This window comes from Blennius ocellaris (assembly GCF_963422515.1).
Source record: "Blennius ocellaris genome assembly, chromosome: 7".
In the NCBI taxonomy this organism is placed as follows: domain Eukaryota; kingdom Metazoa; phylum Chordata; class Actinopteri; order Blenniiformes; family Blenniidae; genus Blennius; species Blennius ocellaris.
In genome coordinates, this window is record NC_137656.1 from 19,985,309 (window position 1) to 19,999,837 (window position 14,529).

The 14,529-nt window shown below is 45.4% G+C and overlaps 2 protein-coding genes across 2 annotated transcripts in view; one reads left to right on the forward strand and one right to left on the reverse strand.

Annotated features, from left to right (window-relative positions):
- Positions 1-262: 262 nt before the first annotated feature.
- On the forward strand, positions 263-10,211 carry disp3 (dispatched RND transporter family member 3; the record flags this gene model as incomplete). Its single annotated transcript, XM_080499538.1, has 20 exons — positions 263-1,259; positions 1,394-1,613; positions 1,737-1,873; positions 1,972-2,106; positions 3,604-3,764; positions 3,922-4,061; positions 4,182-4,273; positions 4,395-4,559; positions 4,938-5,099; positions 5,189-5,329; positions 6,100-6,236; positions 6,337-6,506; positions 6,643-6,773; positions 7,074-7,258; positions 7,364-7,490; positions 7,955-8,100; positions 8,203-8,362; positions 8,447-8,560; positions 8,682-8,854; positions 9,855-10,211. The coding sequence occupies 20 exons, from the start codon at positions 263-265 to the stop codon at positions 10,209-10,211; spliced, it is 4,050 nt and encodes a 1,349-aa protein (XP_080355664.1).
- A 1,709-nt stretch (positions 10,212-11,920) lies between these two features.
- bmp1a (bone morphogenetic protein 1a) overlaps positions 11,921-14,529 on the reverse strand; it is a 31,903-nt gene continuing 29,294 nt past the window's right edge. Inside the window, exon 20 of the mRNA XM_080498888.1 lies at positions 11,921-13,959. Within this exon, the coding sequence (XP_080355014.1) occupies positions 13,825-13,959 (135 nt within the window). The 3' untranslated portion in view covers positions 11,921-13,824. The remainder of the gene's footprint in view (positions 13,960-14,529) is intronic.

A 14,529-nucleotide genomic window follows, 5' to 3' on the forward strand; every position in this document is an offset into this window, starting at 1 on the left:
CTTCAATTTTCTCTGTATGAGCTGCCAATGGCGTCCCTCTGTCGTCAGCTGCTTCGGGATTCACTTAATCCTCTCATGCCCTTGTTCAGTGTGTGCAACTTTACACGTAACTTTGTCCTTCATTTTGTCCGATGTTTCTGTCAACCACTGGCCGTTCCAACATCTATTTGGTGCTCATGTTCAGCTGCCCAGGGGGAAGAGGAGGTGCAGCCGTAAGTGACTGATGATCAGTTGCTGTTTGGTGTCCCTGACAGGTACCGGCATGGATGTGGAGGATGAGCCACCGCTGTTTCAGACCAGCTGGGGAGGAGAGGAGGAGGGTGAGGAGGAGGGTGAGGAGCAGGAAGAAGATGGAGTAGGACATGCAGAAGGACGGGGCTGCTTCTCTGGAGACGCAGGAGTTTGTGGACTGTGGAGGGCAGTGGGGTGGGTTTACACTCAGCCTTGGGCCAGTGGAGGGATCTTAGGGGTAGCCATCCTGGTGCCATGTGCCCTGTTTGCCTACATGCTGCTCTACTGCCCTCCTCTGGACATAGACCTCTCCTACAGTGCCTTTGAGGTCCACAGTCACTTCTCTGCCGAGCGCTTTGATGCCCTCACCATTGCTGTCAAAACTCAGCTGGGGTCCTGGGACAGACGCAGGCGAGACATAGATAACATTGAATCCGAGGCTCTGAGGGAGCTTCTGCTGGAGAAGCTGGGCAAACGGGGAGTGCTCAACAGGACAGATAATGAGGGCACGGGTTCCTTCGGTCCTCAAAATGAACCTTCACAAACTGGAGATGATCAGAAGAGCGGCGCTGCGGCGAGCAGAGATGAGAGGACAGTGTCTGAGCAGGGTCAGGAGGAGACGGCGAAGCACAACAGCTCAAGTCCCACAACAGAGGAGGAAGAAGAGAGATCACATGGTGCAAATTCCACATTTTCTCTCATTAGGAGGCGCAGGTTTGCTCCCAATTACTACTTACAGAGCCAGGCCCTGTGGAGGATTGAGCTGGTGTTTGTAGCTCAAGGGCAAGGCGATCGCAACATCTTCACTCCGGAGCGTCTGCAGACCATTCATCATGTGGAGCGTCTGCTCATGCAGCATCCGCAGTTCCATCAGTTCTGCTGGAGGCCCCTGGAGGTGCTGAGAGATCTTCCGCTGGGTCCGTCCTACTGTTCTCCACCCAGCTCACTCCTGTCCTACCTTTTCCCCAGCGAGAGAGGGGGCAAGATTTACTACGATGGCATGGGACCAGATCTGGCTGATATCCAAGGTAAGGTCGCTGTGAGGAAGGTGGAAGACTCCACATCATATGGATTGTAAAGTACTGCTACAGGATTTACGCTGCCTGTGACGATCTCACCCAGCTCTGCTGACCCCCCCCCCCCGTGTTTGCTCTCTCTTAAGGTTCTCTGGATCTGGCCATCACCCATCCTCAGTTCTACTGGTACGTGGACGAGAGTCTGTCCCCCGAGCGTCTCTCCTCCTCGCTCTTACGCAGTGAGATCCACTTCGGAGCCCCGCTGCCGTCTTACTACTCTCTGCAGGACCGAGCAGATGAGCAGAGAACTCGCTTCAAAAACTTTGTGGTTCAATACGCTGACATCCTGGCCAAGCAATCGACCAGGTCAGGGGAAAAGCGAACTTGCAAAGTGCCATCTAACACAATACATCATTGATCTAGCATCTCTGTCAGATGCTCCTTTTCAAGCATGAATTTGAATAAATTGATGCATTCTGTATGTTCCAGTCAGGTGAAGGTGCTATATGGAGGCACAGAGCTGTTTGATGACGAAGTGAGACACACATTTCACAATGATATGATGCTGGCGGTCATCAGCGGAGCCTGCATCACTGTTCTCGTCTATGTCCTTACATCCTTCTCTGGTACGATCCGATGATCTGCTCCTAATTTACCCTGCATTTCTTCCTTTTAAATCCAGAGTATTATCTGCAATGCCACATTTCCTTTTTTTTCTCCCTAGTTTTTCTCACTTTCTTTGGGCTTGCAAGTATTGGCTTGAGTTGTCTGATGGCCCTGTTCCTATACCACGTTGTCTTTGGTGTGAGGTACCTGGGTATCCTCAACGGAGTGGCTGCTTTTGTCATCATCGGTATTGGTAAGTTGGTCACTTATTCTTTGTGGAGACGTAGATGAGAGGACTGATCAGAATCAGGATCACATTTGTTTTTACATCCATGGTACATTTCAGTGTATAGTACTTGAAAGCAAATGATCAGAATACACATAACAGGATACCTGAAGAAATTTGCAGAATCATCGAGAGGAAATAATAACAACTGATCTGGTTCGTGCAGTAGATATGAAGCTGGAGCAAACAGCGAAATGACAAAGACAGGGATCAGCGAGATGCCACCCGCCTGCTTCTGTCCATGAGCTTTAATTAGAGCTGCTGTAGAGAGTGTGGGATGAGACAGGTCACATTCACATCATTATGAATACATTTAGATTCACAATGTAAACTAATGTACATGTTACACAATTGTGGGATTAAACCCATTCCAGCAAGAGCATGCAAATTCCACACAGAAAGGCTGTATTTATTATGTAAACTGTGATGGCCAATTTTGAAAATAGAAAAAAAAAAAAGAAGCTTGCTTTTTTTAAAAATTCTGTTTCTCCCCCTGACAGTTTAACTTGTATTACTTCTGTTAATTGGAACATTGTTTTCAGTCCAAACAAAAATAAAATGTCACAGTTTATAATTGCTGGTAAAAGGACACATAGGCCTGATATTCCGAACAGGATATTAAACTAAACTGCCAGCTCTATACACAACTGATAAAAAAAATAAATAAAATATATATATATATAACACAGAATGGACAAACTGACCTACATACACCCCTCCAAAAAATAAATACATTACAAATTGTGGAAAAATAAAGAAAATGATTTGTGAAATCATGTGCAAGTGGACTACTGGAATCACATGAATTTTAACTGTTGGGATGTATACGTGTTGGACTTTGATGTTTTAATTGTGTTATCCTGTGTACAAAGCCTCACACCGTGTGAAATGTAGCGTACAAAGCAGCAGGATGAAGAGTCTCAGGTGAGACACAGAAGCAGCACAAGAACTGAGAAAATACCACTGGAAGAGGAAGTCAAAAATACACAGTTTACACCTTGTCCAATTATAAGCGACTTTGCTCGGTTACACCTTGCGAGCTGGAACCAGTCTGTCTCTGAGGAAACTGGCAAAGACTGTAGAAATTCACTGCACCAGGCCAAGACTGTCAGACACATAATCCTCCATAATGCCACCACATGGCATACTGTTTTACTTTTCTTTTTTTGGTAGATAAGACTTTTTGTCTTTTTCTCTGTTTCTCCTTGCTCACAGGCTTCTCCTTTGACCAATCTTTATTCTTATTTCATCCTGAGCTAACCACATTTAGAGACTTGTGATTGATAGATTTTGGGAGTGATGTTGATTTTCAAAGCAAAATAAAAAAGCGTTGAATTCTTGCTTTGAATTGAACCCTTGAATAAAGTTAAAATACACATTTTCCATGCAGTTTTTTTTTTTTTTTTTTTTTTTAACCACAATCTGCAGTGATGCAGTTCATTTGTCTTCTCTTTTGTCTCCAAGGGGTGGACGATGTTTTTGTATTCATCAGCACCTTCAGACAGGCCTCTCACATGCGGCAGGCACAACAGCGAATGATTTACACAATTAAAACCGCTGGCCGGGCCACCTTCCTCACCTCCTTCACCACTGCAGCCGCCTATGCTGCCAACACCTTCTCTCAGGTGATGCATGAAGAATCCAGGAGTTAATAGGATAAATGACTCCTGTGCTACGAATGAATAGAAGTGCCCCTCTCAGCAGACAGCCATTCTCCTGCGATAAGCAGAAATTGAATGTTTCAAGGTCTTTTACACTGTGCTCCGTTTTACTGACACTCAGATCCCAGCAGTGCATGACTTCGGCCTATTCATGGCCCTCATTGTCAGCTGCTGCTGGCTCTCGGTGTCTATCCTGATGCCAGCCGCGCTGTGTATCTGGACTCAGTTCGTGGAGCCTCACGAGCACGCCTGGTTGAATTGGTGAGCCCTTATTTCCTTATGTTTGTGTGAGTGGTTCGTTGTGCATGCTGTGCTGCGACGCCGCAGGCGGGACGTAATCCCTTCAGCTGTCTGCTCCCCTGAACTCTCATCCCTCCAAAGCTGGAAGTTGTTCTCGGGCCTGTCAGCGAGCCACAGCCCTTTGTCGGATGAGGACGATGATGTGGCACTCCTGTCAGTGGAGATGGAGCCAGGTGAGATTATCATCTCCTCAACTGTGAGTAGGTGACAGTTGGTAGGATTAGAAACGGTCCCAGCAGTGGAAGGCACGGCTGTTCAGGAGCCACTAAAGGCTCTTCTCTGCCTCTCATCCAGGCTCCTGTGATACAGACAGCGACGCAGCCATTCTGTCCCTGTCGGTGGAAACTGTCCTGTCCCCTCCAGGACAGCAGCGTGTCGGTGTGGTGAGCACGACTCTCCAGTGGACTCTCAAGCACTTAGTGGCAGAGCCCACCGTGGAGCACCGAAAAGCAGTTTTAGGTGAGATTTATTACAAACACTGAGAACTCGGCTGGATTTTGACAGCACAGAAATCAATTGATGTCCGAGTAAACCAAAAACGATGAGGGGGAAATTCTGTAATCTACTCTTTATGATGACTGTGTGCAGAGCTCTTGATGTATGAGTAACCTCGAGCTTAAATAAGAAATATTGAAGAAAAGCTGTAATCTCCGTTTTGTCCAGAAGGGATTCGGCCTGTCAGAGGAAGAGCAAGTGCCCCTCATATAGTATTCTTCCAAGCTTTTAAGAAGTGCCTGCAATTGATCTTTACTCCCTATCTGTCTCTCAGCTGCTGTGTGTACTCCATCAGCCCCTCCTCTCTGACAATGTTTATTACTGTCCCCCCAACCGGCCCAGGTGTCTTCCTCCTGGTTCTGCTCCTTTCTGCCGGCTGCTGCTGTTTGCTGAGGCCGGCCACACATGCTCCTCTCCTGTTTCGAAGAGACACAAACCTCCAGAGCCTTCTGGCTCTGAGGAGCAACCTCAGCGGCCAAGGCATCTCCTGCCCCATGTGCTCAGGTAAAACAGCCTGCAGCGGCCAGTGACACACGCTCAGTTAATCTTCCAGATCCTCTACAAATCTGGTAAATGCATGTTGTGTCCCGCAGGTGTGTTCATGGAAAAACCCCACCCGCTGTACGCCCACACCTCCTCGTCAGCGTTTAGGTTTTCTGCACATCAGCACAACCCGAGCATGACAACCTCCACCGCCGCCCAGAGCTCAGTGAAGACGAGCAGCAACCAAACAGGTAAAAAAAAGCAACAAAAAAAAACACTGTGTGCATGGAAACATCCTTCAGAACATTTCATAATGACCATAGAGATAACAGTAATTGTTTTGTATACAATGGTCACAATCAACGCTGTGCCCTTGTTTAATTTGTCATTTGTTCTAACGGTACAAAATTATTTTCAAGTGAATGATTATTTAACTTATTTTCTCCGACAGTCTAAACAATATCTAACTCTATTTATGTGCCAAGCTGGAGCTCAATGTGTCCTCATTGTTCTGGCTGGGTCAGCATGAGGTGGAATGATTTGTTAAGGGAAAGAAATATGAAAGTAAGCTCAAATGCTGCTGTGTTGCGTTTTAACATTGACAATAGGACAATGCAATGCAGCAAGTGAATTGCTGTCCTGTATTTGAGTGGACTGGAAGGCAGTGCTGAAAGCAGAGTTGTGTGATTATCATATTGATCGGATCCATCTTATAGATGATGAATTGCATTACAATTAAGACTGAATTGTTTTCTTTGCTTTAAAACCCATCCATCCATCCATCCATCCATCCATCATCCATCCGTCCATCCGATACATTACTATGCAATATTGTTATATAGTCATCATATTCAAAGTATTAGTTGGGGGTTATAATGACATACACCTAATGGGAGGGAGCAATTACATTTGTATTCATCAGCAATAGTTTTCCAATGTGCATGTGTTACCAAATCCCTTCTCTTTTCCTTTGAACCTACTTCTCCGTGATGAATTATTGTGTTTTGCACTGTGTTTTTAGGCCCTTTGCTGACAGTTTACATATCAAAGTTGGACCTCGAAGGCTCAACAACACTTTACCGTTTCTCCCTTAACACCAGCCTCTCGTCCCCGTGGAAACCGTGCAGCGCAGAGCACAATGAAGTGTCATCGTTTCAGGTTCGGGAGCGTTTTCGATAATTAGTTGTAGTGTTATGCCACCCTAATGTGATATGTGCCAGTAATGCGGCTTATTACTAATCTTGTTTTATCTGAATAGGCTTTTAATCAGCCCCACAGCAACTACACTGCCAGAATGACAGTCTGTACTTCCCGTGTGTACCACCCGTACCCCAGTTGGATGCTCACATCCGCCTCATGTGATCCCCGGCATGGCTGGACGCCAGAGTTCTCCTTTTATGTGGCAGCATCGACACAGCTGCACAGCAGGTGAGAGTACACCCCCCCCACACACATACACCAAAACATTTTTTTTAAAATCAGAGCCTAAATTATTTGAACTGGCATGCTGTCATGTTGTTTTGAGGGAGGAATCTGTCACTGCAGCTTTGCTTTGTTCCCCCAGGAAACTGTACTTTGCACAACGCCGCCAGAGGCCTCATCCGAGCCGAGTGTGTGTCAGCCCGCCCGGCTGCAGCATCAGCTCAGGGCCTGACGGACCTTCGCGGGGAACCTTCTATGCTCCTCTTCCCGGCGGTGAGCGGAGGAGCTGTCACGGCATCAGAAAGCATAATTAACATAGCGACAGTTTGTTCGCACATCAGGGAAGAGTGTTTTCACACCGCATGTGTCACACTGACGGGGCGCCTTTTTATGTCATTTAATCTCATCTTAAAGTCATAAAAATAGAGCGTGTGCAAGTGGAGCTTCCTGAAGTGGAGCTTTCTGAGCACGTTGCAGGATTTTCCACAGTACTTTGGTTGTACAGATATTTTTTTTTTTACACTATATAAATAAACTCCTTTGAGAGATTTTCCTCTGCTTCTATTTTGAAAGATCCCTCATCTGCTGCCAAAACGAAGCCATCCAAAACGTTTGGGTTCAACCCATGCAGCGGCGGTGTGTGTGGCCACCCAGCAGTGCGCCCTCTGGTCGACACGGGGGCCATGGTTTTTGTCGTGTTCGGGATCCTGGGAGTCAACAGAACCGAACACAAAGACAACCATGTCATTGGAGATATGGTAAGTGCTGTTAAAATATCTCGGCAAGAAACATCAAAGTAGAATGGACCGATATTCAAATCATTTTGCCCGTGGTGATCCCATGTTATTTGATTTTTCCCAAAGGGCAGCATTATATTGGATCCGGACTTCGATATTTTCCAGGAGATGGGGCATCTTTGCAAAATCTGTAAAGCAGTGAGTGCAAATAAACAACTTGTGAAGCCAGGAGGAGCACAATGCCTACCCTCAGGTAACACCCACATGCAATCACTTACTTTATGAAAAAAAACCCAAAAAACAATCTAGGAATTGATTGATTGTTGTGGTTGTTTGGTTGAGATCCGCCAGGCGAGAGGCAGCCTGTTAAAGCAGCTCTTTCTCACTTCTGTGTCTTCCTATTATTGCGCCCTTTACGAGAACAGTGTAACTGTATTATTCTTTTATATTGGATAAATTGTTATTTTGCAGTTTGGGCCTTTTCAGGGTACAAATAGCATCTCAATTCTTTGAGTGTGTATCTTCTGCAGTGATTTCTGACTGCACAATTTTGTTTAAGTCGCGCATAAAATGTTCCTAACAAGTGGGTAACAAACACAAAGACACAGTGTCTAAAAATGGGAAGGCACATGAAAGCCTAAGGAGAGAAAGAAAAAATCCTCCATAAAGCAAAAGAAGTGCTTTAAAAGGTGGCATTGTTGTATGTGCTCTCCTCAGGCAACAAGCTGTCTTCTATTCTGCCTCTGCTGCATCCTGAGTGTCACTCCCTCCCTGAACCCAACCTGCTCCCGGGGCAGCTCTCTCACGGAGCGGTGGGAATGCACGCAGGAAAGGTTCGCTGGCTCTCCATGGCCTTTGAGTCTGTAAGTCCCTTCATCTCCCAGCGTTTCATCTTCACGCTTCAAACAGCCACCCGGTCTCAGAGATGGCGCCGTCCCTAATGCTCTGCCTCCCCTTCTCCTAAGACCACATACAAAGGGAAATCCTCCTTCCAGACCTATTCTGACTTCCTTCAGTGGGAGAACTTCATCCAGGAGCAACTGGCCAGCCTCCCGCAGTCCTCGGCTCTGCAGCGGGGCTTTCAGACCTGTGAGCACTGGAAACAGATTTTTATGGAAATCATAGGCAAGTGAGAGGCCGCGCTAATCTCAGAAAAAGTGCAGGTGTCGTGTCTGCCTGTGAAAATGTAATAAAATATTCGTCCTGTAGGTGTGGAGAGTGCCCTCTGGAGCCTGCTGCTGTCTTTGGCCATCTGTGTGGCAGCTGTGTCTGTGTTCACTGCTCATCCTCTGCTGCTGCTGCCGGTGCTCATAACCATCCTGGGTAAGAGATAAAGTTGCATATCGAGGTGTCACAGCGAAAAATAAAAAAATACATTTTAAGAAGAGCGCTCATGACTGGGCTTACAATCATCGTAAGTGTTATTTGCCCCTCGCTTCATTAGGGGTGATTTGCCTGGTCGTGGCAGTCATGTACTGGCTGGGATGGGAGATGGGAGCGGTGGAGGCCATTTCTCTCTCCATACTCGTTGGCTCTTCGGTGGATTACTGTCTGCACTTGGTGGAGGGATACCTGCTGGCTGGGGAGACCATGCCCCCCACTCCTGGTCATACCATGGTACTGAAGTGTATATTAGCCCCACGGCAACAGATTTAAGCAATGTTTGCAATCATGTAAAAGCAGCTTATAGGGCCAGTGGTGTTTGAAGTGTCCTACAAAAAACAACATTCACAGAGACCAGAAGTAAAACATTACAAGTACAAATACTACCGGTATATTAGATATTTATTCGGAATTATTCTGACACTTTCACCCATACAGGGTACATTGGATCAGAAAATCTGTAGACTGATTCCTATGTAGGTTGTTAAAACAGTAGTACACAGAGAAGATGGCCGCTTTGTGAATGTATTAGATAAATGATAGATGTAAAAATATTTAACCATGCAGTTTGAAGATACTTCTTTTAAAAGCAGAGGCTTTACTTGGATAGTCACTCAGTAGTTGTTTGAGAAAGTAACTCATGCATTCCATATAATCCTCACTTGTTTAGGTGTGTTACAGCTGTCAGCACTTTGTGAGTCAGTCGAGGTCCTGATTCTCATATTGAGTTAGTCATTTGGATGAAGATCTTTTTCATCTGGATGTTAGCACGTGTTGAAAGAAACAGATTTATCAGCGACAATGGCGATGAAAGAAAGACAGCAAACAGCTGTACAGCGAATTTATGTACCGCGAAATCAACAAGCTCGCTAAAGCTTAAGCAATTGGAAATGTATTACTAATTTTATAATATTACTCAGTTACTAACATATCGCTGACAAAAGTAATGACTTTAGTTGATGTGAGGATGGGACAGTCAGAACGAAAGATAGTGACCGACAGGACAGTCGGGGAAATTAAAAACTTTTAAGAGGTTGTAGTTTTCAATGTTATTTGATCAAATTTGAATATGAATTTCAACACACAACAACTTGCTATATTTCTGACCCAATATCTACTTAAACTCTCCAGCGGAGAAGGTGTGTCCGTATATCACCTCAGGGCTTTCAGACTATGAATACTTATTGTCCGTTTACTAGTTGTGTCAAAAAGTCATCTCAGTGTTCGCTTGCAGGAGCTCGCGGCAGAGAGACGGAGACGGACTCTGGAGGCGGTGAACCATGTGGGCGTCGCCATAGTGTCCAGCGCTGTCACCACGGTGATCTCCACGGTCCCCCTCTTCTTCTGTGTCATTGTGCCTTTCGCCAAGTTCGGCCAGATCGTGGCCATCAACACGGCCGTCTCCATTTTCTTCACGCTGACCGTGACCGTGGCCACGCTGGCCTGCATGGCCCCCGTCCGCTTCAGCAGACGCCCCGGCGCAGTGCTGAAGGCCAGCGTGGCCGTGCTGGTGGCCGCGGCGCTGGGAGCAGGCCTGTGCTGGGTGGGAGGGCAGCTGGGGGCGTCGGCCTGGCAGTCGATCAGCACATAAACTCTCCCTATCGTCACACTGATGTCAGGCCGAAGAGTTCCTCTGTATGCAAACTTCGAAAACTGTGTTGAGGAACGTCACACAAATTGAGATCGGTGAACGATCTTGTACTCTACAGCACAAAGATGTCAGACTCCTCTCAGTATTTACAAACTGCTCATCCTCACAAACCCATGACCCCCCCCCCCCTTGTGTTAATTAATGGACTGTAAGTATTGAGGAAGCCAGTCCTCGCCCATGAGTGTCTCATCTCAAGTTATTGACTACATGACTCATTGTAGTGGGCTGACCTTTTCCGAGTTGACATGATGACTCAATTGAGGTATTTGTTTCATCTGGTTTTGCCTTCAGCGTGTGCGCGATTGAGTAATTGAGTAATCTTTGGAAGATAGTGGCTGACTCACAGCTTTCATCCTTGTAACTTATGGAGTTGTGAAGAGCCGCCGACTGTTTTGTGACCTGCTGGCGTGAACGTTGACGGCGTGCAGCGCTCTGACGTCCGTGGAGATTGGTGTTCACATGATTCATGACCATCTTTTAAAACAATGTTGTGTTTTGTTTTTTTTATCATGCACTTGAATGTGATGTTTTTTTCTCAGCCTCTTTTCATGAGAAGATATATTGTCTCGCTGTGGCTGGATTCAAGATGTAAAAAAAAACCCGAAACATTTCTACCGTTTTGTTAAACGTAAAGTGTAAATGTCTCAGTATGCTGCTTTCACACTACGTGAAGTGAACTTTGCTGCCAGCACATACGTGTTCAGTGGAGCTGCGTATGACCGTACTTAGCACAAGTTTTTTCGGACTTTTACATGGTTATATCTCAGATGATTTCAAGCTTCGGACGTCTCTATTTTTGTGATCGGCATCTGTTGAAAGAGACCTCTCATCCGCTCCTCAGGTGTACCCTCCACACACGCTCCAACACACTTACAGCCACTCTCCGTAACCTACTCTACGCCCTCTCCGCTCTCTTTCACACGATTCATAGCACCACTCAAAACGGCCATCGACGGCGGCTCGGGTCTGCCCCGCAGTGAAGGCGAGGGCCATTTATCAAACTGCACAGCACAATAATGGTTATGGTGAGAGACTGACTCAATGTCGGCGAGAGCAGTACGTTTCTGTTTTCTGTGCGTGTTTTACTTGTGAATGTCAAATAAAGCAGGTGCAAAAAAAACCCGCCTTGGGTGTTTTCCTCTGAGAGCTCGTCTTCTGCATTGTTATGTAACGGAGCAGCAGAGCAGAATGAGGACCTGTCACTGTTTGCCTACAGTCACACAATTACTGAGAGATCTCTGTTGGTAATGTTTCGTATTAAATGGCTCAGATTTATAGAGTGAAATTGCAGCGCATCAATGTTTTACCTCAATTATTTAACAAAGGGAAGCATTGTTCTATGTGACGTGGCATATCAGCACAGTGTGGTGGAAACAGACGGGAAAAGATGATAACAGATGAGAGAGAGAAAAACCTTGCTGGAGTCCTCCGTTTTGTTTTTGTGAAAGCACCAAATGTACGGTTACGAAGACGAAAAGAAAAACAATGTTTCTCGGAAATCTGCACAGCCGCTGGGAAAGTGCTGGAATTTCAAGATGTTTTTGTTTTTTTTTAACTTAAATTACAAAAAGCCTTTTCATATGGAGGAAATCAGCTCATGCACATACGTGTGTATGTCGTGTGTGACACTCATCAAAAAGAAAGGCACATTTATGTAAAATATGTACTTGCATATTGCAGAAATATTTATCATTTATTCATGAAAGAGAATCTATTTTGAACCGTTTCAAGCAAAGCGAGTCTGCAGTTCGTTTACAGCGGAGCGTAGTTTGCAGGTCTTTTTGTTGGAATAAGTTCAGGGAAGGCCACAGTTTCAGCCACTTCCAGCAGGTTTTTGTGCAACACTGCTCCTTCTCTTTTTGCTTTTGTGGAAAAGGACATGAGAATAGTAATGGAATACTTATTGAGGTGAAAGCGAGGTTGCAAAGTGGAAAAAGAAAAATGCTTTTGGATTGTGGGTCCGTGTATGAATGTTAAGTCCCAGATAATATAAATAAGAGATGTCTGCCTTTCTCAGAAAGCCTTTACTTAAAACCAGGGTTACCATTTAAGTTTTGTCAATCCTTCTCACATGTCAATGGCACACATGGGGATACAGTTCCAAGTTAGTCCTGGGAATAAAAGTCAAGCACCAATAAAAAAATATGTCAGACTGCAGCAAGTTCACACAACATGTTGCTGAATGACAAATAAATGGAGAGAGGGAATCAGTGCGCAACAAAGTATATTCAACATCGACCAGTGACTATACATTAGAAGGCAATTATAGGGCTAATGTCAACAGTACCTTTCCACCATTACATTACTTATGTAATCACTATAACAATAAATACCCAGGCTCATTTGGTTCTTGAGAAATACTTCATTGTACCAAGAAAAGGCATTTTCTCTGGAGAGATATTATTTTACATCAGAACTGTAAATCAACACTGGAACATAAGTCATACCTTTATTACCCCATTTTAGAGGGCACACACAATGTTCAAGTATGCCTGAGGAACTAAATGGAGCAATTAAAAAGAAAACAAACAAAAAAAAAACAGACGAGTAAGAGAGATAAAATGCATTTAAAAAGAAGTGAACTGGCATTGCATTTCACAAAGATTCAAAAGCTCATGATTTTGGAACAATTCACTGTAAAGTGCCAACGGATTCGAGCTGAAAAAAAAGCACATGTTCCCTTTCAAAGATCAAACACGTCACTTTATACATGGAGGTACAGGAATAGCCAGTCATCGGGCGAGCAATTACCAACCAGAAGACATGGGCCGCATTTCATTTATTAGTCCTTTAATAAGATATCTGCTTCCTCAATTTCCTTGTTAATGGTAACAATGAGAATCTTGCCACTGGTTGCCAGGACAATGCCAATTACAAATGCTGGTGTTGTCACTGTACAGTTTTCCTTCTTTCCTCGTAATTACATGCAATTGACTGACATACAGTATCAAAATCTCAAGTCATGTCCTTTCAATCCTCTTACAGGTAGGAATCCTTGAACCAAAGGGACGAGAGCGTGAGGAGAGGAGAACAATTATTGAGGAGTGCAAGAAGATGTCTCCTACGCTTCCTCCTCCTCCTCTACCTCTCCTCTTCCTGGATGTAGATGGGCTGGCCTGACAAAAGCAGGGATCTGTCCAGCTGATGCCTGCCTTCCTACAGGTCCTGAGAATCCGCTGTTTTCCTTTGTGCCTTATTTTACAAGGCGTGTTAAAAAACCAAAAACCAAAAAAAAAAAAAAAATACCTGGAGGGGACTGGGTCAATAAATTTTCCCCCTACTGTCCGTGTGAAGCGAACATTCACCCTCCCACCCCAATCCTAACCATAAAAAGGTAAAAACAAGGTGTACTGCAGAATGGCTTTACTCCTCACAGTCTGTGGGGGGAGCTAGAGCCCCTAGGAGCTGAGGTGCGGTTGGTGGTCTTGCGGCTGTTCTGTCGTGTCTGATTCATCTTGGTGGCCGAAGGTTTCCGAGCGTCAGGCTGGCGCCTCAACTGGGGGCCCCTCCGTTTGCCCCTGAGCCCCGCGCGGCCCCTTCCGGCCCCCGCTGGTCACTTGCGCGAGTGCAGTGTGTCCTGAAACTTGGTGCTGGTGTAGCGGACGTGGAATCCCTTTTTGTTGATGGTATCGTCGGAGCGGAACTTGATCACAATGGAGTCACCGGCCGAGTAGATCTCCTCTGGAGGCTGACGGGAGACACAGAACCGACACAGTCATTTCAAGTTGTGGCTTTTCTGCTTCTTTGGCTGCATTTCAATTACAAATAAAAGACTCCTCACATGCTCACAGGTCAAATCACTGACCATGACCAGCAGACTCTGAGGTCTTCTTCTGGAACAACCAGGAGCTACAGACTGACAGTCAGGGTCAAGCAGCATCGCCTTACAGCTGCAAATGGATTCAAGCTCTGACTGATATTCAAGTAAGAATATTTTTAAATACTGTGGTGATTATGGTATGCCACCGAACAGAGCTCAGTTCCCCACAAGAAAAAGAAAATCTATCTCCTATAAAGCTATTCACATATTGCTCTTCATCAGTGGTTTAGTAAATGTGGGGCACGCCTTCCCTTGGGGGGCACAGCAGAACTTTAGCAAGGGCATAGCAACAGGAAAAATAGCCATAACTGCTTATCTAACTTTAGGTGTGGCACATGTGGACTATAAGGGACTGGTTGTGTTGTAAAGAATTTAGTAAGACGCTAAAGGCACTTCAGTCATAGTTTAGTGCTGAAACCGCTGAAGCAACCAAAGCAT